The sequence below is a fragment of the Lepisosteus oculatus genome, chromosome 11, assembly GCF_040954835.1.
Source record: "Lepisosteus oculatus isolate fLepOcu1 chromosome 11, fLepOcu1.hap2, whole genome shotgun sequence".
Lineage (NCBI taxonomy): Eukaryota > Metazoa > Chordata > Actinopteri > Semionotiformes > Lepisosteidae > Lepisosteus > Lepisosteus oculatus.
This window is the reverse complement of record NC_090706.1, coordinates 16,161,877-16,188,660: the sequence shown is the minus strand read 5'-3', so window position 1 is coordinate 16,188,660 and position 26,784 is coordinate 16,161,877. Positions and strand designations below refer to the sequence as shown.

The 26,784-nt window shown below is 44.0% G+C and overlaps 1 protein-coding gene and 1 long non-coding RNA gene across 9 annotated transcripts in view; one reads left to right on the top strand and one right to left on the bottom strand.

The window, feature by feature from the left end:
* The window catches only part of elavl3 (ELAV like neuron-specific RNA binding protein 3), a 45,585-nt gene that overhangs the window by 9,435 nt on the left and 9,366 nt on the right, over positions 1-26,784 (bottom strand). For 2 of the 8 annotated variants that reach the window (XM_015349144.2, XM_015349142.2), the window contains exons 2-6: positions 14,100-14,319; positions 13,144-13,247; positions 6,733-6,886; positions 5,589-5,817; positions 1,999-2,037 (exon numbers count right to left, since the gene is read on the bottom strand). In XM_015349144.2, the coding sequence (XP_015204630.1) occupies positions 1,999-2,037; positions 5,589-5,817; positions 6,733-6,886; positions 13,144-13,247; positions 14,100-14,319 (746 nt within the window). The remainder of the gene's footprint in view (positions 1-1,998; positions 2,038-5,588; positions 5,818-6,732; positions 6,887-13,143; positions 13,248-14,099; positions 14,320-26,784) is intronic. The other 6 variants (XM_015349145.2, XM_006631485.3, XM_015349146.2 and 3 more) reach the window with 4 other exon arrangements.
* LOC138241853 (uncharacterized) overlaps positions 19,068-26,784 on the top strand; it is a 58,602-nt gene continuing 50,885 nt past the window's right edge. Inside the window, exon 1 of the long non-coding RNA XR_011191118.1 lies at positions 19,068-19,129. This is a non-coding gene — a long non-coding RNA (uncharacterized lncRNA). The remainder of the gene's footprint in view (positions 19,130-26,784) is intronic.

The following is a 26,784-nucleotide window of genomic DNA, read 5'->3' as shown; positions in this document are numbered from 1 at the left end:
GAGAGAGACACAAACTGAACTCCAAAGGGAAATAAATCTTGATTTTTTTATCCATGCTGGTAGAAGGAAAGCAAAAAAAAGAAAAAATAAAAGTTAGTTGAATAAAGGAAGAAAACAAAAAGAAAAAATACTGGAATTTAACGCTGTTAAGCCAGTAATCAATCCTCTTTGTGGACTTGTTCATATTACCTTTTTACCTACTTTTGAAATGCGACTGGGAGTTCATGTCTTGCTCTTTGAGACCCATGTTAAGACTAAGCTTAAAATATCTTCAACAAGTTCCTTACTTTGCTTTTATTGCGTGCGCGCGGAAGGTGGACTTCACTTAATGAAGATATAAATGAAGTAATTTCCTAGATCTGCATTTAGGGGAAAAGACCAAACATTAAAAGAGTTGTTGTTGTTGATCCTGTACTCTGATTTGATTTTTTCTTTTAGAAACCCAAAATGCAAGCCGAAACTTTGGGAAATGATTAGCCAATTCATTTTTGTGTTGAATTCTAGCGAGACAATAATATGCATTGACAGTGAGAGACGCATTGCCAATTTGGCACATCAAATAAAAAACACTCGCATTTAATTTTCTAATTCCTTCGCTTGGGACCCGTCTGTTGTTGGACTTCTTTGGCGAAAGGCTCGTTTTGTCAGAGCATTTAATTAAAGACTCTCCCTTTTTAGTTCCAATTAAAAATTCATGGTTGAATATTTGAAGTGATGAATAATTCAGTGGCAACCTTGGTTAGCTGGATGAAGACATGCAAACAAGTTGAACGGGTCTCGTGCACTCTGTTTGTCTCGGCTAGCAGTAACCAGACCTACCAGGCTGATCTTTCTTTCCTGTCCTAAGATTCTCCTTAAACGCAAAAACATGTCTTTCCTGTTCTTGTCACTGTGATTAAATGTTATTAGTTTCTGCAGAAGTTCAACACATCCTGAATGGTATTTACTCCTGATGCATAACTAAACATCTGCATAGAATGTTAATTTCATGAGGAGCAGATTCTGTTTGGGCCTCTTTTTCTTTTTTTACAAATTCTTTATTTTTTGTATTATGTTCATTGAATCTGGAAGCGCCTATTGCTTTTTGAAGAGTTGGCTCTCCAGCAGGTCCTTCTGCCAGTTCGGGAGGGAGCGAGACATGCAGGCATTCTCCTCCAACAAACCCGCCTGCAGTGCCATTCGTCATCTGCCGCGCCGTGAGCTCCGCAGGGCCTGATGGGAGCATCGGCACTGACTTGGGCACTGCTGCGTCTCTTTCATCTGAGTGTGCCTGGCAAGACATGCTGTTTGCCTGGGAGCCGGGAGAACCCTGGCTTACCCATGCTGTCACTAACCTGGCGGCACTCTGTGCTGTTTGAGCACTGACAGCTTGTTCGGCTGCCTGCAAGCACGACGGAACCATCCCAGTCCTCCCCGCCTTGCTCACGTGTGGGAACAACCTTTGCTATAGGATCAACTAGATAGTCCAGTTTACAAAACTCTGTTGCCTTCTTTCCAAGTGTGCCATTGCTGAAGTGTTTTTGAGAAAAGTTCTGCGTGGAGGTATGGCTGTGGCTCTAAATTTCTTTTTGTTGGGTTTTTGAGCAAGTTTCAGTCCAGGGCTCTTCTACTAATGGCTACTTGCGCATGCGATTTCCCTTCTTGTATATTAAGGTTTTATTTTTAGCATACCTCTAGAAGGACAATGGTAGATCTGTAAAATTCCTTGCAAGCCCACCATCCCCAGCGTACATTATGGAAATGTTTTGTCCCTCAAACGCTACCCGTGCATTGTGGGAATCTAGCCATACGGTTGTGGATGATGCATCCTGTAACTACACAACCCTCCCTCTTGAAAATCAGAACAGATCCACTGTGAGGATGAGTCGATTACTGGTTCAGTCAGCAGATAAATGTCCAGTGACACTGCCAAATTTGAACTTGTTCGTGTTTGTATATACATATTGTTTTGGGCTATATTGACATGGCTAGCCAGACAGGCCTCGGAACGTTCATTACCTCTTGACTCCGTAGCTCATGTTAAGTAAATTGTCGAGTCTGCAATGGAAGAGGGGGAAAATGGAAGGGGGTGCACACGTTAGTAGAGAGTTCTGCGAGACAGAAAAAAGAGGCCTTTTTCGTTTTAAACGTGCACTCTTTCCACTTCTTCAACCCTGCAACCCCAAAAGAAAGATGCTGTAGGCATAATTCACATACCTGCATACTTCTAAATTTCTGCAGTTTTCTTTTCCAGGGACTACATTGTCCTTTTTAAAGTTGATTTGTTGGAGAGGATCAAAGAAATGTGTTAAGGTTTACAGCATTAAAGCATGTGTATTAGGTTTGCAGGTTTCCTGTGGTGATACTATATATTTGGTTACTATGCCTTCCCACAATGAGTTTATCTTACCTACCCCTTATGCACTGTGTATTAACAATGCCTTCCTTTGCTTTACATGGTAGAAATTTGTAAAGGCATGCAAGTGCTTCTTATTACAAACAGATAGCATCTTTCTGAAATCTGGTATTATTCTGTCCGAAATGGAGGTGTGGGGATACATTATTTCCTAAAGGGATGGTCGTCGGCCTCCTCATAAGTAAGCTTTGATTCTCAAGTGCCTTTTCCTCGCTGTTTTGAACGAAGTTAGCTAGCTGTGTTAGTAAAGCAAAGCGGTCCGAGGTTGCGTTCCCTTGGCGGTGGGTGGGGGGAGGGAGAGACTTTATCTGACGACTATGTTTATGTTGGCTCCTGTTCACAGCCCTGCTTTCGTCTGAGTCAGCGTGGGATGGCCAATTGGTACTGCCTGCTCAAGGGCACACTAGCAAAAAAAAAAATGTCCCCTTTGTATCCCTACTTGCTTCACTTAAATTCTTTTTCAAAGGACAATAATGCTTGGTATGTTTGTGCATGTCTGTACTGCTTTGGTGCTTCAGATTACATTGAATCAAGGACAGGGAAAGTGAATTGAGAAAATGAGTTTTCATTAGTCTGCTTTAGATCATTGGTCCTTCTGTTGGACATGTTGGAAATGAGAGGGTTTTCACAAATAGTTTCAGACAAACCCTGTTACACGTCACAATCCGCTGACTAAGCACTTTGGCACAGATTTGGCGTTGATGCTCTTGGCTGAGGCAGTGCAGGCTTGGCCGTGAAGAGGAGGCAGGATCATTGCTGCACTATGTTAATTTTAGGTTTCAATGTAGAATTGAGTTTTTGTTACCAGTCCTGCTCCGCTCGAACAGGATCAGCTGGAGTGTTTAACAGTAGCATCTGGAAAGTTGCCCGAACAGTCAAGGACTCTAAGGCCAGAAGTCGTGCGAGGTTAAGGGTTTATCTTTTCACTCTTAGCTCGGCTTAGTTTAACATCTTACAGGAGAGAGATTAATCTGGGTTAATAAAGTGTCATGACCAAGAAAAAACACCTGGATTGTGGCCATAAAGACCTTAATGATCCTGCAATCTGAAATGCAGGTCCCTTCCTTCAAAACGTCTTGGTGGGCAGTCATGCTCCGTAGAGCTAGACACGTTTGTGTTGCGTCTCTAGCTGTGCCTCTCCCATGTATGTTTTTTTTGCCTCATGCCATAGGGGTGAAGAAGGGACAGTGCAGTTTAAAGGAAAAGGGAAGAGAAAAAAACAAAAAGATTCTTGGTTGTTTTCACTGTTGTCACCCATGACAGGCCAAGCAAGAGAGGAGAGTTAGAGAGAGACCGCTCGGACACTTGTGCACGCCAGCGCTCGCGCTCGGCTTGTCGCAGCGCAAGGAATCAGCACAGCGCACTTTCCTTCCCTGGGCGGCTCCTCGTACGAGTGAAGGAGCAGGCTAATGGACTGTGAGCAATTCAAACCAGACAAGTGGCAAAACCTTCAGAGCAGGAGAAGGCCATAAAGCAGCTTGATTTTTATACACTGTCGAAGTGGAGGGTTGGGTTGCACAATTTCTTTTTTTCAAATGCCTCCTAAATAAAACCTTTCTGCTTCCTTGCTAGGTGAAATGTAGTAAAAGTATTTTCCATACACATTCTTTATGAAGTAAATCTTTTCTTCTGTTGCCCATACATGCTACTTTAAGTGTAGTCACTTTTCATTACTTCTTTTCATTCTTTTTTCATTCTTCTTAGGAGAAGAAAGCCGCATAACACTTCCATTGTGTGCATTTTAGAACATAAAATCACGAGCCCCCTGTAACATGCACTTCACACAGTGCTGGATCAGCCCTGGGCGTTGTCTGATTCCCCCAGAGTAAATCTAAATCGCTTTCAATTTCAACCCTGAGCCTCGCGTTTTATTTTAGCATCCGTCAACTAATGGCAAGTAATTGGTCTTCTGCAGCTGCAGAGCTAATTGAGCTATTGATAGTTAGAGTGCTTGTGCCACTCATGTGATCAGCATTCATATGCTAAGGAATGTAATATCGCTTAAACACAGTTTGTTCTAAAGAAAAAAAAACAGCTGCAGATCAAATAGCACATTTCAAGCAAAACAATGTGTAAAAATTGGCTCACAGATAGGGAGGTGCTCCTAGTGAATCTCTTCATCACTGCTTACCTCTTAAGGCAAATTCAGCTCCAATTGTACAACGAGCCAGGTCAGGAATAATCTGTAGGCTAATTGCTCAATTGAAGGTAAATGTGGTGTCGAGTGGGTTTAAAAAATTAAATGTGCGGAAGTTGTTGAACAGTTTCATTTTGCAAATCAGGTAGCGTTGGTTATTTGCAATTTCAGTTTAATTCAAACAAAATTCAGCTTTGTTTCTCAGGGCTCAACTTGAAAGGTGCTTGTCTCTAAGTAACAGATTTTAATCAAGGGTTTTGATAGGGATGGGTGTCCTGTCAAGACCTCTTCATCCTCTGTCATCTCAGTATGCGTGGAGCATGATGTATATCTATACATACTGTATATAAAAACAGTTTGAGAGCTTTCTTATTATAAAAAGTAATGTACAAGTATGTACACTCACTATCTCTATTATGTTAGAAAAAGCTTCATGATCACATTGTTTGCAACTGAGCTACCAGGATAAAAGTACTAACCCAGTTTTGCAGCTTTTCTTTGAAGGTTTTTTAAGTTGAAGGATTTGCCTTGATGAAACCCTGTTCGTAAAGCACATACAGTAGTGCGTATATGAGCACAATACATTTTTTCCATGTTAGCCCCATGAGAGTGTTTTTTTTGCACACAGCAGCAGCATCTTGTAATACTGTATTACCCGCTGCTCTGTCGGTCAGGGTTGCCAAAACCACAACCCTGCAATTGAAAAGCATCAGAAACAGACCACATTCTTATCACTGTGGTCACCCTGTGTCTTTGATGGCAAGTGCCTTTTTTGAGACAAAAACTAAAAATGTTGGTCTGCCGGAAGGCATTTGAAACAAAGAAGCGTGCAGAATAATAGGGAACTGGAGATCGGTCAGTCCTTTTTTACGGGGCTCTTGGACTTGCAGCTTGCGAATTGCATTTCGTAGGGGGGCAGCAAGGTACTGAAAGAATTTTAAAGGGCTGAGTGCGACACTCTTGTACTTTGGATGGGACTGGACTGTTGAGTACCCAGGCAAAATCCGATGCAACAACGCCACCCCGCCCTCTTCGCCCTTCTCAGTGAGGCAATACCTGAATCTCTGCGTCTGGTGGTGCAGGGGCCCGGTGTAGCGGCGGGCGGCGGTTTGGTACAGCTGTGTGAGCAGGGCCTGGCCGGTCTTCTGGCTGGGGTTGTTGGCAAACTTGACAGTGATGGGCTCGGCGGCACCCAGTGGCTTCTGCCCATTCAGCCCCTTGATGGCCTCCTCAGCCTCATTGCGCTTGTCGAACCGGATGAATCCCACTCCTCGTGATATGCCTGCTCCGGGGCAAACAGAAATGTTAGGACCTGGTGTGGAGTAATGCCGCGGGCCGAACCTCCTTTTGCAATCAAAACTGAAATTCCCGAAAAGGTGGGGGTGATTTCTGTGCCGGTCTCTCTTCCGAAATGTAAAAATGCTTAATCAGTGATTGGAAGCTGAAGAATTTCATTGTTGATGGGTCAGTATCTCCATAGGGAACATGATGGAACATGCTCAGTTCAAACTCATCGCTCAGTCTGGGATAATTAATATATTGCAGATTTTCCTGAGCGTGTAAAGGCTCGAGCTCTAAATGTGTGTTCTTCTGAAAATGCTAACTCCTCTTAGACAGATAGTAGAGATAATGGACTGAGGGGATGGACTTGGGGTTTAGGTCAACCTGCTCAAAGGGACACCATTTTAGCACTTTCGGACCTAATAGAAACCCAAAGGAATTTTGCCCAAAACAAAAAGTCTTTTAGATTGTATGGACATCCCTGCAAAAAGTCCCTGGTCTTTCAGTAGTGACTATATTTAGAGGCATCAATAAATGCAACAAATGCCATTGTTTCCTATGCTTATCTGTTGTGTTCTTAATGCCTTTCAATGTATCTTTCTGGGGAATTTTTTCCACATTTTGCCTCCACATTGATACAGTAGGTGCATGCACACACAGGGCAACAAGTGGGGCAGGAAGTGTGTACGTATGTGACAGGTGTGGCTCTCCCTGCCCCTGCCCGCTTGAAGGCTCTGAGAACACACAGTGCCACTCCCTAGCTAGTGATTACCATGTCCATGCTGAAAGACCTGGTCCTCTGCCAGTTTGTACCTGTTTTACACTGTCTAGGTTTCAGAGTCAGATGGTGTCTCTTCTGTAAGTGGCTAGGTGCATGAGTCCTGTCACGCGTAGCTGCAGGAGTGAGTCAAGGCTGTACCTGTCACCTGGTCCACCAGGATGCGCGAGGTAATGATCCGGCCGTACTGAGAAAACAGCTGCTCCATCTCTTTCTGGCTCATGGTCTTGGGAAGCCCGCTGACATAGAGGTTGGCATCACGGATGGAGGCTGAGCTGGGCCGAGCATAGGACACCTGCAGGACAGGGAGGGGGTTGGCTTGCATTAAATCTTATGTCATGGCATTCTGTATGGAGGGTGTGATTTTTCACACTGTAATGAAGCACAAGGCCGCAAGACAGAACAATTTAAAGTACAGGATTGCCAGTGTCCTCGCAACATTGTCAAGCCAGTGTTGTCTTGAGATGCCTGTCTTATGTAGGGACTCATTACAGTAATAGCAGGTTAATGTGGCGGCATTAATTTAGTTCATCTCTGTTACAAAGGCCATTGGGTATGTTGATGGAAGACGTGAAACAGAGTTTTTTAATCATCCCACAGAATGATTAGGTCTGTTCTCGTTTATGGCTATCCCAGCAAGGGACAGATAGCTGATTTGAATGTAAAAAAGGCAGAAAATTTCAACAGAGCTGTCTTGGAGCAGAGCTCCAGCTTCATGCTGTGATGTCTGTTTTTCACTGATGGCTTTTGCTAAATTAAAAAAAAAATGGAAGCCGAGCTCTAAAGACATGTTACATCTGTTGCTGAGGATGAAAGGCAGCCGAACAATAGGCATTCCGCTGTACGGCGGAGGATTTGTGGTGACTGAGTGCTTATCTTCAGATGAAAAGAGATGCCACTTGATGTTCCTACATCTGAAAGTCTGGCTGACACAACATACCATTAAGGAAAGCACCTGATGTCAGCCACGCACAGATAAGCCATCTGATGCAGCAGTATGGCACAAGGTGTGGACACAGGCGGCTGTGTGTGTGGGGGAGGTGGGTGGGCGCTGCATGGATGTAGTTTTCTCCATTGTGGCTACTGTGAAAGGATGCTTTTCTTCCTGCATCTCCCCATTACTACCTTATTCTCTTCTTTCTCCTGCTCTCTTTCCCTTTTCTGTAACTTACTCTTCTGAAGTTGCTCTCTTTCCTTCTCCTTCCTGCTCTTGTTGTCTTTCCCACTTTATCTCTAACCCTGTTTATAGTCCCTATTTTTCCTCCTGTCACTCACTCTTACTTTCTTTCCCTTTTTTATTTTGCTCCCTTCCCCTGCTTTTCCATTAGCTGTCTTCCAGGATTGGAGCATCCCCTGGTGATCCTGATAAAAGGATCTCTGAGTGCTCACACAATTGGATTGATAGCACCTTTTTCCTTTTTCCTTTCATTTCATCCCTGTAATGTTTGAAAAGGGTGGTCCCTACCAGTGGGCACTGTGTAAATACTTGTTGTGTATTGAATTTTGATCAATAATCTTTTTTTTTTTCAAACTAGGGGTGCAAAATCCTTAGGCTGCATCCTCATTGCATATATACAGCATTTTCTTATTGACAGGCTTGAAGTGAGCTTTTTACATGTGGGGCCTGGTGTAACTGGAAGAGATTGGGTTTGAGTGCACCTGCCACATATATGTACTATATGTATGTGTACTCCTGCTGTATAACTCAGTATATACACATCTAAAAAAGTAAATAAATTTCTGGCAATTCTGTTTCCTGTGGCTGGAATGGGGGAGAGATTCCTCGTGTTGTCCAGTTCTGAGTGGAACATAGAGAAATATTTTTGGTTTGTTCTGTGATCTCTTGGTAGAGTTGCTCATTGTGAAAAAGAAGAGAATAGGATTGAAAGGCGGCCTACAAGTAGAAACGCCCAGAAGCTATGATGTATGTTGTCTACTGTCCCTGATGCAGTCTCTGCCACGCCTTTTCTGTATTCCTAATCTCTCCAGATGGTACATTTCCTAATTTCCTATCCTTTCCCCTTTCAGTCTTCACGCTGGCTTCCTTGTGATTTTCCATTAACGATGCGCTTCCACACACAGACACACACACTCGCATGCAGGGGCCTCTGCATCGCTCGACTGCTGGCTCTGTCCCACAATGCACTGGGGCGACTGTTGCTCGCCGCACAAAAACACCTCAGTCCCTAGAGCCTCTCCCATCCCTGCCGTCGCCACGGCAACACACCGGCCTACGCATCTGTCAGCGTGCACTGCATTTCAAGGTTACTGATAAACTCGCACCCCCCATCCACCCAACCTCCCTACCTCACACCCCCTTATCTCACACCCTGCTGAAAAACTGACTTCAGAGAACACAAAAGAACACAAAAACAAGGAATGGGTCATGAGGCTTTTCAAGAAAAACACCAACAGCACCAGTATGTTTCTTTGTTTTCAGGTTTGATTTTTCACAGCATCTCACCTCTGCAGTCACATTTTGATGCTCAGAAATACACAAGCAATGTCACCTGTTATGAGCACAAATGAAAAACATGACAAGATGCTGTATTATCAGACCCTCTACTCAGCCTTCTTTACTTGGGTTTGTACAATCTCTAGTATCTCTCTTGGAAGTCAAAGGAAACGGTACAGTGTCCCCATCCCAAAATTGGGACTGGACTCGACTGCATTTTTGGTAGCAGCCTTTTCTCCTTCAAAGATATTCTGGCTTAATTTTAGTTCTATACTGATTCTTCATTTAACTGAATTTGAAACACGATTGCTTACACTTTTTCTCTTTTTGTGTTCCCTAAGAGTGCAACATAAAATTCAGACCATGTGATGTTTGAAGCCTGCCTTAACGGCACAGATCTCGTTATCCATTGAATGATAAACGGTGTCTAGGGCTCCCTACTTCTTTTGTAAGAAAGGATCCTATTCCAAGCTTTGCACATGTGTAGATTGAAAACCCAGCGATTGGTGTTTAGATGTAGCCTGGCCTGCACTCCACAGGGATACAGCTCAAGGTCATTAATCAAAGGCAGGCAAATTCTGTTTGCTGTTCAGTTGTTTCGCAGGCCTAGCATTCGCCCTGCTTCATAGCCAGTGAGCTGCATTAATAAATCATCTCCTTTCGGTAGAAAAAAAACAGCGCTCAAACCGTGTTGAGAGCTACAGGTGTTTTCACGGGGGACCTGTCGGTTCTGCAGCTTTCCCTTCATTAGAACCCAAATTAATGAGCTCCATCTCCCCCTCTCTCTTGCTATCGCGCCTCTGTTCCTCGGCCTGAGGGGAGAGGCTCGGCGCCTCTCGAATGAACATGGATCAGCCTCCAAGGTGGAGCAAAGCAGCAGATGCATCAGCCGCAGAGATAGAATCGAGCACCCTCCCCTTCACCCTGCCTCCTTCCCTAAATTTACTCCCCAGGGGGGATCTTAGGCAGCCAGGTAAAAGGGATAAACAGACGCTGCCCATACTCATCTGCAGCATCATCATCGCAACCAGGCAACAGCTCAGTAGGCAACCTCCCTACCACCTCCCAGAGCAAAACAGGTTCAGGCCAACACTCACTCTCTGCAGGTGTAATTAGTTGCTCTATGGAAAAGAGATGAGCTTTTCCAGGCTGATGTCTATAGAGCTCAAGACATGCATGTTGTGTGTCCCTCCTCCCCCCCCCCATCAGAACCACGTCTGAACTTTGTTAATTGGCCAGAAGCTCAATTCTAGTATAGCTTTCTGGGGTACATGAGGGCTCAGTGAACTTGTGACCAGTCAGGTTTAGCGAACGCTATGTTTATTGCACTTAAAAATTGAGTCAATAAGCTTTTTTTTCTAAATAGCTAAGCTGTGTTACTAGGTGCCAGTGCTTCTCTCTGCTGTGGTGACCCTAATTGTTATTAACATGTCAAGTCGTATTCTGTTCCAGAGCGCTTTGTGGTATGTTTGCAAGTGGCGTTTCTTCCACCCTCCTGTCAGCACGGAAGGCCATCAGGGCTGCATGCGCTTGCCTGCGAACCATGCCCGTGTCACAGCCATCTGCCCACCGCGAGTGACACGAAGTCTACAGCAGCCCTATCCTGCCCACTGCGAGGGCCCACTTTAGTGCTATCTTGCCCACTGTGAGTGACAGTGCCCACGGCAGCGCTATCCAGCCATACTGTGTTACATAGCGCCCAGGGAAACACTCTGCTGACCACTGCGAGAGCTATGGGGCCCACTGTAGTGCTGCCCTGCCCACTGTGAGTGACAGTGCCCACAGCAGCATTGTCTCCCAATGCAGGAGGAATGCCATTCTCACTAGTCACTGCAGACTGCCGGGTTTCCTGCAAACCATTGGGGTTCAGTTGAGGGCAATCTCAAGCCTGTCCAATCCCATCTGCATTTGGTCACTCCTGTGGTCAGGGGACCCCCGCGGTTGCAACCGATGATTTCTCTGGCAGCAGCTTCCGTATCCACTCAAGACACAACTTGGCACTTGGACCCCTCCAGCATGCCCACCTGTAAGAACTGGTCACCTGTTAGCGTGCCCTGAGCTCCACAGTGCCAGCCAGTGCCCCGGCCTTGACTGCAGTTGGTGTGAGCCTGCAGGACCCTGCCAAGACGCAGGGTTTGCTCTTATGTTCGGAGTTCCTTTGGCTAACTAACTCCATCAAACCCTTGAAATTCATTAACCTCGCTCGCTTTAAAATGAGTGTTCTTAGTGCTCTGATTGCTCGACAGATTGAGCCACACATATTTGTGGGTGAAAAAGCAGCAAAGTACAGTAGCTAATTATTATACATTACAATGGAGATGAGTAGGTAGTGTTGACATAAATACAGTGGTGAAGAAGATCGCGTCTTGGGGTCCTGCGAAATGCAAGCTTTTTAATTTCATCTCAGGAGTGGATGAGGGGAGCTCCGCAAGCTGTCCCAGGTGATGAAGGGGGGATGTGGTTATTAAAACAGCAGCTGGGTTGTTATTATTATTGAAATTAGCGTTTTTGCAGTGAGAGAGGGGGAGTGTAGCAGAAGCTATATAGTGGTGGGGGAAGAGGGGGTAAAGGTGATTTTTTTTGTTTCAGAAGAGGGAGGGGGGAGACATAGAAGAACCAGCTTATTAACCTTGTCCCCTCTCTCCCTCCCACAGTACAGATGGCCTCCTGTGATTCCAAAGAGACCATATGGCCGCTAATCCTATAATTGGCATTCTGGGCTCCTTTTTTGTTTTTTTTCTTTAAACTTTTCCATTCCTCTGGCTGCGCTGTTGTGGTCTGGAGGTGTGAGTTTCAGATGCTACGCGGAAGAGGGGCTGTGTTTAATCGTCCTGTCTGATCCGCTCCACCCCCAGCTCTCCCTTTCTTTCTCTCAGTCTTTTTACCCCGGGGGAGGGAAGCGCTACACTAGTCTCAGCCCTTCACTCCCCTCCTGCCCTGCCAGCCCCCAAAGTCCTGACAACGGAACAAAGGAGCCCCTAATTAGGCGGGATGTGTTGCAGATGGGGTCTAGCCTAGACTGACCCCCTCACCCTCTCCGAGTCAGGCTGCCTTAATTACATTTCCATCACAATAGGCCCTGGCGCACTGGCACTCTCTGCCTCCCGACCTCCTCCTCCTCCTCCTCTCTCTGTCTTCTCACGTTCTCGCTCCCTCTCTTCATCGCACACACTCTTGTTGAAGCTCTTTGTTTCTGGTTTGCCCTCTTCAAACTGTCCCTTTCTCTCTCTCTCTTTTCTTTCCTGTCTTCCCTTTGGGCTGCTGTCTGCTCCCTTCCCTCTTTCGTCTCCTTTTCCACTTGTTTCTGTCTTCATCCATACCTCCTCTGCACACATTTTTACTTTCTCTCAATCTGTCTACCATCCTGTCTCTCTCTCTCTTCCCCTTGGATCCCTCCATCTGGGCCCATTCATTGTGACTCTTTTTCTCTGTCTTGTTCTCTCTCAGTTTCTGTCTCTCCTTTTTGGAGAGCTGTACTTCTTTTTTTCTCATATCTCTCCCCATCTTTGGTTTTTGGTGTCTCTAGTTTCCTCTAGTGTTTCTTCTTTCTTTTTATTCTGTTCCCACCCAGTGTGGAATCTCCGATTGGGCCTTTTTGCCTTGGCTCCCTGTGACACCCTCTGTCGACATGCACAGGGAGAAAGAGGAAGGCTCTTTGGACTCAGTGTCTCATCAAGCCTTTCGTGGTTCACAGGTTCATCTCAAGCTATATGAGCGATGCATCCCTGTGATGTCACAGTAAACTGGTGGGTTCCCGGGAAATCACAGGGATTGCTCTCTGCTGGTATCCCAAGAGTACAACCGGCTGACTAATCCCACGTCCTACCCCCACTGACACTGAGCTGAATTGAGCATTGCCAATTGGGAAATCCTGGTCATGGTTGGCTAGCAAAATGTCCCAAAGTCGAACCCCACGACAGAGATCAACCTGCCTTTGTCATTTGGGCCACCCTGAAGCAATAAAGAACGTTGCCTTTTTTTATAGGCCACCTCTCTCTCCCAGTGCACCCTTCTCTAGCATGTGGGCTGCAGGAAGGTTTGTGTGCCTCGGTCATTCTGGAGTATTTGAATGTTGATGGAAAGATTGGGTTCCCTACCTTGATTGTTTTGGTTTGCAGTTTGAGTCCATTTAGCGTGTTGATGGCCTTGTCGGCGTCGTTTGGGTCGACATAGTTTACAAATCCATAGCCTAAACTCTGACCTGCAACATCAGATGAAAGGTGAAGGGTATGATCAGTTGGTTGGACTAATTTATTGACCCACAGAGACCTGCCACATGAAAACGCAAATCCTGTCGTCCACCAAAATGGTTTGCTTTTCCCACAGTGCCAAATGGTATAATCATCAGCTTTTTGCATGACTGTCTGCATCAGGCCCTGCATGAAGGAATACGGTTGTGTTTCTGTCCTAGCTGTTTCATCCAGCTTGATCAAAACAGAAAATTATTTAGTTAATAACATTGTGTTACCAAGATATTCTGGAGATTTTGCTCTGTATCCAGTCAGTGTAAAAACAAGATTGGTGTGTTATAGTCCATGTGTAACTAACACACCTGTTTGTTCCTATGTATCGAAGCTGATTGGCATAGAGATACATTTAGCCATGAGCATCATTCAGGAAATTATTGATTTGTAATGCCAGTAGGCGAGACCAGGGGTTGTAAGATTCTGTTAATATTGAATGATTTTGGTATTTACTAATTTGGAAAAAAGTAGATAACTGTGTGTTGTTTTATCTTTTATGCAATTTATGAGGATTCAACTTAAATAAACACCTCTGTGTTTGGGCTGGTGTCAGACCTTGACTGTTGGAAGGCATAGGATGTGGAAAAGTACAATCAGCGATACTGAATATTGCTGATAGCAGGAATTGAACTTCTGTTAGTTCACTTAATTCTCACTTAACACATCAGTGAGTACCAGCTTCCACATATGATTAACAATAAACAATAATATATTTTGGGGGGGGTAAGGACCATCAAGGACTAAAGTGTGCCCAGTTTTTTGGAGGGTGTTTTGGAATAATGCAGGGTAATTGGTTATCATGGGGTTACCTGTGATTTTATCTCTGACCAGTTTGCAGGACTCAATCTCTCCGATGCTGCCAAACAGGCTCTTGAACTCCTCCTGGGTCATGTTCTGGGGCAGGTAGTTGACGATCAGGTTGGTTTTGCTGTCGTCCGTGGAACCATTAGTGCTGATGACAGGGCCATTGGGGATACTGTTGGCGGTCGGACCGTTGGACACCTGAGTTTCCATTGTGCTGATTATCTGCTGAAGAGAAGAGCAGTTCTGCTTAGAGACCCTAGTTTGAAACATCCTGCCTTTTTATTGTTTTATTGCTGTTTTCTGTATGGTTCTCAATTATTAAATCTGAACAGCTTGTTGTATTTTTTAGAAAGATTATTTTTCAGTATAAATTAGTGGTAATTGGACAGCTAGCAATGCACAAAGATCTGAGATCCGTTTACTTAACCATTTTGCACTTAAACACATGCAGCACCGATAACGCTCTGACCCTTCTCTTGGTTTTCCTTTAAAATTCAGCTCAAACAAAACTAGTAAGCAAGCGTGGGGTAAAGCAGTCTAACTGTCACAGATACCGAGAGTAATGCAGGAGATGCACAAAACCAAAATAAGATATCTTTGCTGAAACACGAAGTGGTATGGGTTCCCTGTCTTATGACCTCAAAATACAAATTTGACAAATAACTTATCAAATGCAGTGGTACAGGTCTCAACATGGGCAGCAGGACCACGTTTTGATGCTAAAAGCTTACAGGTTTCATGACATACTCTACCATCCTCTGCTTGGATCTCACCAGTACTGGTATTGGAGACCCCAAAGGAAAACCAGACTGCTGCTATAAGTGGTGTTGGTGAACTAGTAAGTGGCACTCATGCCTATGAGTACAGTTTCTAAACCACTGCCCCAGAACAGTGATGGGGGACACCGTGTTGTAGAAATAGCCATTCTTCAGATTCCGATAAACTGAAACACGTTAAAACAATAAACTGGCATCCTGCTTGATAATTATAAATCCCATGCTACTGTTCTTAAGAATATAGGTGTTAAAACCCCGTTGTGTCCTGGCTGGATTCCTTCATTGCCTCTCTGTACTCTCATCTTGGTTCAATTGGTGAAGCAGTTTCTCATTCTTCCACTTGATCTGCAGTTTAGTGAGGTTGTTAGTGCATAATGGCTGCTATGTGTCACTCAGGAGGGGCTGCTCTTCAGGTTCCCTCTGATATGGGAAGTGCTCTGGGATTTTTCAGAATAAGAAGTGCTGTCTAGCTAAATTAAATCAAATATTGTTATGATCATAATTAATATCATATGATGGTAAACCTAGATAAGGAATTATTATGCCTTGTTGTATATTTGCATGTATTTGGGTGTGATCTCTGAAAGATGACTGAAGATCACATAAGTAAATGAATGTTTAGTCTGTCCAGATAGGAACATGAAAATTGCAAACGCAGGCTAAATAATTTATGTGGTTAAGAGTACAGAAAGTATGAATCAGCGTCACAGATGTACCATCTCCTCTGTGCCTTGGGGCCTGTGTTGATGCCTCTGCGACACGTGACTGTAACACTGATGAACACTGGCAAAAGTGTGTCTCTCTTTTCAACTCGGCCCTTGCACTAGAGGCAACAAAAATGAGTGGAAAAATTAGAATAATAATGCTCTGAGAAGAATTTCTGTGTTTGTCTTTTTAGCAGTTTTCCCAAATCTGGTTGCTCATTGCACGTCAAGTATTAGTCTCCGTTTGAAAGACTGAGAATTGCATGGGCCGCAGAGTATAAAAGAAATAACCATGAATGTAAGAATGGTGACAAATGAGAAGAGGCCATTTGACAGGTTTAGCTAATTTGTTTGCCATTAGTTAACTGATCCAAGAATTTCATCCAGCTGGTTCCTGAAAGAAGGCAGGGTATCAGCTTCAACACCATAGCTGCGTAGCTGTGTATTGTACTCCCACCACAACACAAAAAAAGTGCCTCTTGGTCTCACTTTTAAATGCACCTGCCCTCAGTTTCAACTTTCGTCCTCTGCTTCGGGTTTAACTGAGGATTGCCATGTGATTACTGGCAGGACAGTGTCTCTTTAAATAGAGACCGATGGAAGATTCCTTTTCTTTAAAAAAAACTGCTGCAGTCTGAAGCGCTGTCCCCAGCTACCTCTCTGCCGCCGGCCACTCTGCTGCATTCCAGATGCCACTGCTGCAGCCTCTACCCACCCCACCCCCCCCTTCTCTCCCTGCCTTTCACCTCCTGCCCAGTGCATGAAGGCACTGTCTGTCAAAAGCCATTACATCAGACACCCTCTGACACTGATGGATGGCACTGAGGAGGCTAGAGCAGGGCAAGGAGAGACGGCGAGGTTGGGGGGGGAGAAAAAGGCTCACAGAAGACCAAGTCGGTACTGTGTTGGTTTTTTTTCTTGTCCTATTAGGAAATGTGCTGACTGCTGCGAAAGGCTTTTTAGCTGAGCTAGAAAAATCCCTGCTTCTATTATTTCATTATTTTCTTGTGTTGTTTTTCTCATGAAATCTTTTTATTCACTCCCCCCACTCAACTTAACCATAAGCTGCAGTGCCTGGCTTGGTGCACGTTAAAGAGCCAGGTTCTGTGCTCCTAAGGCATGTGGCTATAGCATGTGTGCAGTTCAGGCTGAAAAACAACAACAGTGCTTTGTCACTCTCATCCCTCCCCATGCCCCTCAGAAGTGAATATATTGAAAATGACCTGATAATTTATTAAGACATAAATAACTTTGTATTTAAATGCCACAGAAACACCTATCAATATCTAGTATTAATACCATATATGAGCCCCATGACAAGATTTTATTGAGCAACATTGACCAAGAGATGAGACTGATGCAATCCAAAACCAAACACAAAACAAGGACAGCCACAAACCCATCTTGAATGCAGGACCTGAAGCATCTGTAAGCATGATGAATGTCTTCATCATGTCATGGAAGACATGATGAAGACATTCATGCCACAGATGAAGGAAACGTGATAATTACATTATTATTGTGTGTAGTAAGAATTAAAAATGTTGTCCCCATTCAGCCGGAAAAGCGCTTTTTATAGCTACAGGTTAAACTAATAGCCTTCACAGAGTATATCCTCAGGAGTGTATCCTGATGGGATCATTCATCATCTGACTATATCCCTAATTTGACAGCTGTAACAGCCAGTGGCAACAGAAAGTCCTCTGACTGCCTCACTGGAATACCCTCCCCTCTCTCTGCAGCTACAAAACTGCTAGGAGCTGTCCTTCTTTGACACACACTGTGTATATACAGTACCTAATACAGACTTTCTTGAACAAAGTATTGAAATTCCTGATGTGAGTCTTGGAGCCTTACAGTGGTAACTAAGGGAGGGTGTGATAGACTATTGTGGGGTGTACTCTCTTTATAGAATCAGCATAGATCACTGCTCCTCCAAGAGCATTGTTTCTTTAATAATGCATCTGTAGCTAAAACAGATAACTTGTTGTAATGTTCCAGAACCTAAACTCTGAATGAATTTTGAATTGTAGAGCTAGAACTCTACAATAACAAGGCTTTGAAGGTCCTGTAAAGGTTTTCAGGTCTGGTGCAAAAAAGAAAAATATCCACTTTTGTTAGTAGCTAAAACAACAGTGAGTGACAAAGAACACAGAAATTGTGTGTCATCCTTTTCCCATATGAAGCCAATGAAATGTTATATTAAAAGTCTTTTTAAAAGCTGAAAGATAAGGGACATTGTTTTATATTGTGGCTCAAAATGATAGTTTCAAAGCTTGTTTCTGGAGTAAGCATTTCCTCCATTTTTTTCAAACTCCATCTTGTAAACTTTATCTTGTTCTGCAAAATGATTATAAATGTTATATACTCCTTAGTTTCTCTTTTCTGTGCTTGCACTGTCCCTGGCAAATGCTGCATGGTTCATCTTGCGCAGCCTCAGAAATTGAGGAGCTCACAGTGTTGGCTCAGGAGCAGAACTGGTTTTTCAATATCCCAACCCCCCGAAAAAGCTGTCTCAGTCCCCCATGCTCCTTCACCGTCTGGCCCTCTCTTGGCCCTCTTGCTCTGGGGCCTGGGTCCCCTTGTCCCGTCGCCAGGGAAACAGTTCCCTGGCCACCGGGCCCTCGCAGTTAGCTTTTGTTGTCCGCTCAGCTGCACGCTCAGATTCCTATCCTGCACAGCAGCCTAAGCGAACAGGCATCTGTCACAACCCATACGGCTTCAAAGCCTAGGGGCAAAGGAGGAGAGAGATTTATTTTTAACCCCAGTTCTGCGATGAAGAACTGGAGTCTTCATATCCTCTCCTTGTCCAGGTTCTGATCTGTGATACCCTGTGTGGGCCTTAAACCTGCAATATGAAGGATTGATATGAAGTGCTTCTAGTTCAGGAGAGCATCAAGAGACTTTTATATTTTTTTGTACCCGTAATTAGATCATTTTCCACCCTGTATCACTTTAATTTAGCACGTTCCAGCTACTATTGCTGAAATAACAAACAAAATAATATTCTGGGACACAATTGCTTACAGAGCTACATTGCGCCTTTCCTTTTAGGATGAGAAGCTATAGAGTTTTCATTTTAAAAGTGTGAGGGAAAAGGAAACAGATAGGCCAATAGCACAAGCGTGCTTGAATGTGCCTGCAATTCAGTCACGTCAATGTAAAGATTGTAGTGGGAGTAGAGGGCTGAATAGTATGTAATTCCAAACTGGGCCAACGCTCAGCTGCATGTCAGTGCCGCGTATATAAATATGTATGTCTGCTTATCATTCCTCTGGTTAGCCTAATGCCTTTATGTCACACTCACTCCCTTGCTGTGATGCTGATGTCTGATCTTGCTTCCTCCCCTGACACATTGCAGTACATCAAAATCACTTGACAGAAGCCCTCTGGAAGTTGGCCTGCTGGATGTGCTGGAACAACTCGGTGTGCTTTCTTTTTTTGAGGGGGTGGGAGAGGCTTGCTTTGTGTTTGCAGCTACGGAATGGCCTTGCTCCTGCATGGACCCGTCATGATTAAGCTGAGGAGCAAAATGAATAAAAGGGTGAAAGCAAGGTAGGTCTGGGAGTGAGGGTGAACTGCTTTTGCAGAAGTGGTTCTGAAGTCAGGAAGTATGAAGCCCTACTAGTGGCTCGATCCCTGCAGCCTCTTCCAACCTTTGTAAGTCTGTCAGCTCTTCAGCAGCCGCTGTCTAGGCTCTAGACGCAGAACTACTGACGGGAATTGGAGAGGGGGGAGGGGGCAGAGGAGGATAAGACGAGGGTCTATTTTTAGTCAGCACTAGATTTGGCGTTTTCACTCTAGGGTGCAACAAAGTGAGTGTTATAACAGGCAGCAGCACTGGATGCATATATGTATTTGTTGGGAATAAGCAATACTTGTGAATCATCTGCTGTGAAAGAGATACAGACATTTTGCTCATCACAAAAGGCTCCGTGGTTATGTGTAATGGCAGTGAACCCAGAAAATCGAGCTGTTTCAGCTTTCCTTTAACTTGTTTTCACAATTGGAAGTGGATTGGGTGCTGCTTAGGGTGCTACCCAATCAGGTTTCAAAGTTTTCAGCCATCCAGTAAGGTTGTTCCCTTTTCTTTCACTTGTTATGGTGCACCAAGAATTTGCTTCCCCTTCTGTCACCAAACCCAAGCGGCATAGTTACATATTCATAACTATCTGCTATCTATATTTCTGATTATGCACATTTAACAGTGCTCTCTGCACTAAGCAAGTTCTAGAAGTGACATCGCTCACCTCTGAAATCAAGACAGACGCTGTAGACAGAAGAGGACCAGTCTTTCAATGTGGTGGAGTCATCTGTTGCTTAGGTATTGGTGCTGAGTATGCTTGCAGCCTACAAGCGACCGGGATCGAATCCCGGCAGGGGCAGGGAGAACTACACTTGTCACACCTGAATATGGTTGTCTTACTGCTCGGTTTAAGGTAAATATACATTTTGCTTGGCTACTTTTATGTCATACGTCTGCTTTGGAGCAAGTGAAGGTTTATTCCATGCTGAAAAGAGAAGAAAAAAAACAATGTTTCGGCGTCACACCCAAAGAAGGCTCCACAGCTGAAACATTATGTTTCTTTTCTTCTCCTTTCAGCATGGAATAAACTTTTACTCATTCTTTTGTAGCGTGTCATGCTGACGCAGCTACCCTACGTGGAACTACATACTGTATGTCTGTTTTGCATATTTGTTTTAGGATATTTTGCTGTGATAGGCATCCATTGATCAAAGGGCAAATGTCTAGCATGCCCTGCTGTTTTTGCCAGAATTGTCCACTAATCAATGAATCTGAAATTGCTGAAATAATGCAGTGATACGGATTGTGCTTGACCGTGCTTGTCAAATTGATCCAGCAACTGTTCCAACCACCGGCATGAATACCGCCGCTGCAGCAGTGCAGCATGGGTGAGAGTCCCGTGCGCAGTTACAGTCAGGCTCTGCCTGAATCCTTTCTTCTTTAACAAGAGACTTACAGTACAAGGGTGTCTTCCAGGCAGAAGCCTGGAGAGGGCAAATCTTTGTAGAACTGATATATACTGTATATAGTGAGAGAGAGAGCTGAACTCCTGATTCAGTGATCTAGGAAGAACACGCATACGCCCTGCGAATGACTGACACAACAAGGCATGCACAGTGACAGCGCTAGCAGTAGCATAGAGCTAGGAAGAATTGCCAGCCATTAAGAGCGCAGAAGAAGAAGAAAGCTCTACAATGAACAGAGGCACAAAAAAGCACACAGAGCCGAGAGAGAATCTTTGCTGTCACTGTCGCCTGGGAGCACTGCGCAGCAGACTTAACATGCAGGAGGAGGCAGGAACGTGGGCATCCCTATAGCTCTACTTTAGGGAGTGCTACAGTAGATTACTGCAATGCATAAGAAACATTAGGGTGGCATGATTGTGCAGTGGTTAGAATTGCTGCTTCACAGTGCTGGGACCCTGGATTTAATTCTGGACCTGGGGCTCCATCTGCGTGGAATTTGCATGTTCTCCCTGTGTTTGCATGGGCTTCCACTGGGTGCTCCAGACACGCATGCGTGTTTGTGTCTCTGTGTGCCCTGCGATGGACTGGTGTCTTGTGCCTTGTGCCTGTTGCTTGCTGAGATAGCCAGCTCCGGCTTCCCAGCAACCCTGTATTGGATAAAGGTTGGAAAATGGATGGATGGATAAGAAACATAAATGGTGCTACCACCAGTCCTTAGAAATAATATTAAAGTTTTCCTTTTTATATAAAATGTGAAAACATTTTGTACGTTAGAGTTCTTGTCATTTCAAGCACAGCCTTATAACATTTTCGAGTGTCATTATATTTCCAGGTATTTCAGAAAATACATATAGTATAATAGATCCATATGCCAAGCCTGTTGTTGATGGAAATCAGATTTATTAATCAGTTGATTATTAGAACTCTTAAATTATAATGTTAATTAAGCATTTATAGAATTAATTTACTAATAATTATTAGCCTGCGTTAGATTATTTTTAAAGAAATTAAGATTGGTTCCCAGTTTCTTCACACACCATGTGAAATGCCTTGTGATTTCTTGATAACGATATAAGATGTGGAAAAATGTTCAATGATCTGATCTGCATGTTAGAAATTCCAGGACCATGTGATTGGCCTGCTTTCGCCAGTGCACAGTTTCCCCCCCTTCTGTGAATAAATCTGTGCCTTTGTGTGGCGGTCGGGTGCGAATAGTGTGTGTGTGTGTGTGCAGCACTCAGGCTGGGGAGGAAGGGGAGAGGGGGGAGGTCAAAAACAAACAGAGGGGGCCCTGACAATGAGGCGCTGGGCAGCGCGGACAATCGGCCGCTGTGAGTGGCATTGTGTTGCGGATGCTCTCGTTGCCAGACACGGATCAGGACGGTTCTTAAACATCCCCTCGCACATGCTGCCTCTGACTCTGTGAAGGGGCCCATTTACTGCTACAGCACCCCCATCCCTCAGGCCCTGTCCGCCCGAGCCCCACGCCCCACTGCCCTACGCGGAAAGCGGTGTAGCACATGGTCTGCATTATTGGAAAAGTCAAATATAATGTAGAGAGGCATGGCAAATAAGGGCATAAACCAGGAGACGCTGTGACCAAGCAAACTACAATGGGTGAACCGTAGCATAGAGGCACCTTACAGATTTACTGTGGTTAGATGTGTTGGTTATATCATGAACTCTGACCCTGTTGAGCAATCTTTTCCATTGTCATCTGAAATCCCACTGCTCCAAAACAGAAAAAATGTTGTCCTTAACTACTGAAATGACCAAAATAAAGGGGGAGGGGGTAAGGGGTAATGATTTCTCTTGATTCCTTCTTCCCTTCAACAGAACACACCAAGGTATGGTTCGCTAGTCCTGTTTCTGGTCCCCTGCTGTTTTCCCTAATCTGCACCGAAGGCCTTCCTGTTCCCTGTGTTCTGGTTGTCATGAGCACAGTCTGCAGTGTCCCCAGTGTGTCTGCCCAAGATGCACACAGCGCTTTCTTTAACTGGTCTCTGAACACACTGCCTCATGTGCTTAGTAACTGTTGGCCTTGAACACAGCCTACAATGGCAACTCTCAGCCCAGGTTGTTGCAGATTGTCAAATCATTTAATTTTAGCCTCTGAATCCTTGTTCTTTTTTAGTTACACTCATCTTTACTTGAAAGCCATCCTTGAGTTTTGTTACTCTACCTCTGAGCCATAAAGAAAAGGGATGAGGTATGCTGGTATAATACTTCCGAGACTCCATATGACAGCACCTTTAGCAAATCTGGGGTGAAACTGCAGCAGCTATTTGCTTTGAGCAGCAACATGCCTGTCTTTCTTAAGACCTGCATTAGATAATTTCTTGTGATCTCTGCTCTTTTCTCATGTGGAGTCCATGAGCTGTGAGGCAGTCAATTAACAGAGCTGAGTTCTCAGTGACTGGGGCTTGTCGCAGGTTTATTGATTATGCATGCGATCCACTGTAAGCCCAGAGCCTTGCAAAGCATATGGAGATACACTGCACAAGAAATCATGTAATTGCATCAATTCACCAAGCATGAAATGGAGAAGACACAAACACCATCCTTACACCATTTTCAACGTAGGTTGATTTAGATGTCAGTGGCTGGAAATCTAAAATTTATACTACAGGCTTGGAAATACTGAATCAAAATCGATTCTTGCCTTTTCTTTTCAGGACAAACTTGCACCTGGCATGTTTTTTGACATGTTTCATAACACTGGGCAACGAATGATGTGGAACGCAGAGACATTGCTAGGTCAGCCTACAACACTTTCATATCAGCTAGTTACTTGCCTTTTTATTAGCGACCCAACAAAAGATACATGAAAAGTAGCAACTGACTGGAGGTGGAGGGGCATTGGGTCAGGGAGAGAGAGAAGATATTATCAGAATCAAATGTCCTGTTAAAGTGCAGGATCTTTCTGATGGCAAAAATGAACATGCACAGCAGCAACCTGCAATTTATAAAATGTCCTCCAGCATTTGCCACGATTCCTGCATTGGCTAAATTAGATTGGAAATTGGATGGATGAATTTCCCATTCCTAATGTTTTGTATATACAGTTAATTTGTAGCTGTAATCCAAGACCTTGCTGCTTGTCACCTATTATAAACCTTGGCCAGTGGATCTGTCTTCTTCGCTCACGCCATCTGCAGCGTAATCCCAATTAAAAAGGAAACTTCATCCCAAAGCAGCGCTGATAATAAATAACTGTTTTGCTGTCTTTCAGATGCATTTATTGTCATTGCAGATCATTACTAGGCTATTTATCATTAAAATGCCAAAACATATGTAGTCATATGGCCACATTAGGATATGTTTGTAGCAAATATCTATGTTACGTTTTCTTGTTATTTTTTTTTTAACCCATTCCCTTGTTATTATGAGGCAGTGGTTTTGTTTGACTCAGCATTGCACTCAGAAGAAGAGAGTCTGAGGCGGCACATGGGTTTCAATCAGCTTTCAAGGGGTGGGGCGCCCCCCCCTTCTGTCAAGGCGGTGCACATTCCATCTTTTTTTCTATCCTCCCTCCCCTGCTCTTCTGCTTCCATCCAGCGGCCAGCCCTGCAGCTCATGCCTTCACCCGTCCTTGAGCCAGGAAGCTTGTCTTCCTGGAGGGCCGCGCGCCGGAAAACGGGAGACGAGCGCGTCACGCCCACAGGAAACCGCCTTTTGCTGCACGTTTATGCCTCCCTTCCTCCTCCCCTGCCACCCGCACACAGCTAGAGCGCTTCACTGTGAGCCTGTGTTTTCATCCTGCCGTGAAGCCTCATGCGTGCGCAGTGTGCAAGAAGAGACCAAGTCTTTTGTCATGGCGGTCATCCGCCATACAAAGATTAGGATCGAGGTTTCCTTTCCCTTTAAAATATTGTAAGACAGCATTTTTCTTCTTTATAGCAGTGAAAGCAAAAGATATTTGCCTTTGCATAACAGCTTGGATTGCACTGCAGACTTGGGTGGCAGTACTGTATATATTTTTGTAGTTTAGCAGTAGATTAACCAATTTTACGGTGGAGAACTCTTATCCAGCAGTAATCCATTAACTAAAAGCTAAACCGGACTTGTTCAAACTCACGTCTGTTTCGCATGCTGGTTTGATTTTTTTGGGGGGGTTTGAAATTTTGCTTTCCTCATGCAGTTTTAATTCTGGGATTGTACAAATCCGACACTCTCCAAGCCCTTTGAAGTTCACAGTGTATCTTAGCTTAAAATAGGCCGTGAAATTCCCTCTGATAGCAAGTGGAAAGCCGAGTTCGCTCAAGGCACTTTTGTTTTTTTTAACGATTTTGAAAATAAGAGAAAACAAGAAAAAATGTACACAGAAAATACAATCCCGGTGACCTCGGTGTGCTTCATGGCTGTGACCCACAGGCCTCTGCTGGGTTTCAGCAGTGTCTTGTTTGTGGACTGATGGCAAATGTCATGTGAGAGATGGCTCAGAGAGATGTGATGGCTAGCTCTAGAACGCACATCTCACAGCACGCCACGCAGAGGGCTGGTAAAGGCTGCGTGTAGCCCGGGTCATTAATAACAGGATCATCCGGGTTCAAGGGGCAGAGCTGGATTCTGAAGTTTTAAGGACATACTGTACCAAGGTGAAGTCCCAATGAATTTAAGTAGCTTTATACCTGTGCAAAATCTAATCAAGCCAAGCCTTATTGCGCCTGTTTGCCTAGCACGTGTATATTGCTCTGGCCATTGGAGCTCTACCAATGGCAGAGCAACTACAGTACATATGATTACAACAGCCTGCTGCCAACCAAAGAGCATGGACAGCAGCCAGCACTGCCAGCTCTTGCTACTTCATCTTCTTCGAAGCAACAGCAAGCACGGTATCTTAACTTATATGCAACACTGGATTGATTACAGATGCAGATTAGGCCTTAATTGTAAAACACAAACACAAAGCCTGTTGATTTCAGAGCATTAAAATGCCTTGAACTACACTAATAAACTGAAGAAACAAGTTTAAAAAAATGTGTGTTCTACCCATTTACAGACAGAGCAATAATCTCTTTTTAGAACACTGGGCACTAGAACTAGAGGAAATCTGAAAAGAAAAAAGGAGCATTTTATTAATTCAAGCAGCTATGTATATCTTGTGTCACAGGAGACCTGATTTAGGGATAAGCCTTTTTTCTAGCTAAAATGTCCATGTCCCCAGCATCCTTTATTTTCTGAATAAAATGCATGATTCATTCTATGGGTCTTAGGAACAGCAGGAATAAGGACTCCCCGTCAATATTTAATGAAGTGCGGCAGACCTGCAGAGTGGCCGGGAGGGGGAGTGGGCCTGTTGCTGGCATGCAAACATGGCAGCCACGCTGCACGAACCATTCTGCAGAAGCCACTCTGCGTCAGAGTTTAAAAAAGCACTTTGAGCAGTGACATCCTTCCAGCCTTATCAATAAACCTCTTTAACCTTTTAGAAAAAAAAAACAGAATAAACTCTAAACCAAGAGATTTGTACCCAAGATTAACTGCAAATGTTAGTGTTTTACTAAACTTTCAGTTTCTCTAAATCAGCTGTTTATTCCTTCACAGTTACGTGTATTGCTTTTGTTATTGAGCAAACCATTGAATGAGATTCCTTAATGAGATTCTCTCAGCATAAGTTCTCAGATCTCCTGCTATTAAGCGCTTCCTTCCATAGAAATCTATCATGCATACTCTATCAGAGCACACTCTTCCAGTATGCTTAACTTTCTGACTTCACGCTGTCCCTCAGACTCTGTGCTAATCATCAGGGTTCCTTAATTCCCAATAAAAACAATGAATGTTCCACTCTGCATTTAGTGGAATACTGTAACTTAAAAAGAAACTTTAAATTACACGCATTATACATCGAACAGCACACACAGAATACAGTAAATCTACAGTCTATGCAGTTAACTTCAGCTTCTCATTTTGATAGGATTTCCCTTTATACATTATGTACTGTAGGTATATACAGTATGTAAAAACCTGTAATATGTAAAAAATCAGTAGATATCTCATACATTATGACTAGCTTACACATTTCATATCGGAATATTTTAAGACTTTAGGATTCGGGAAAATGCATCTGAATTTACGTACTTCTATGTCATGTTTGATTGACATAAGAACAAACATCTGTTATTTTTCACAGGAGATTGTTAGTAGTGGCTAGTAGGGCACAGAGTTTCCATTATAATTATCCACTATAATTCCAGCTGTGTAATTTACAACTGCAG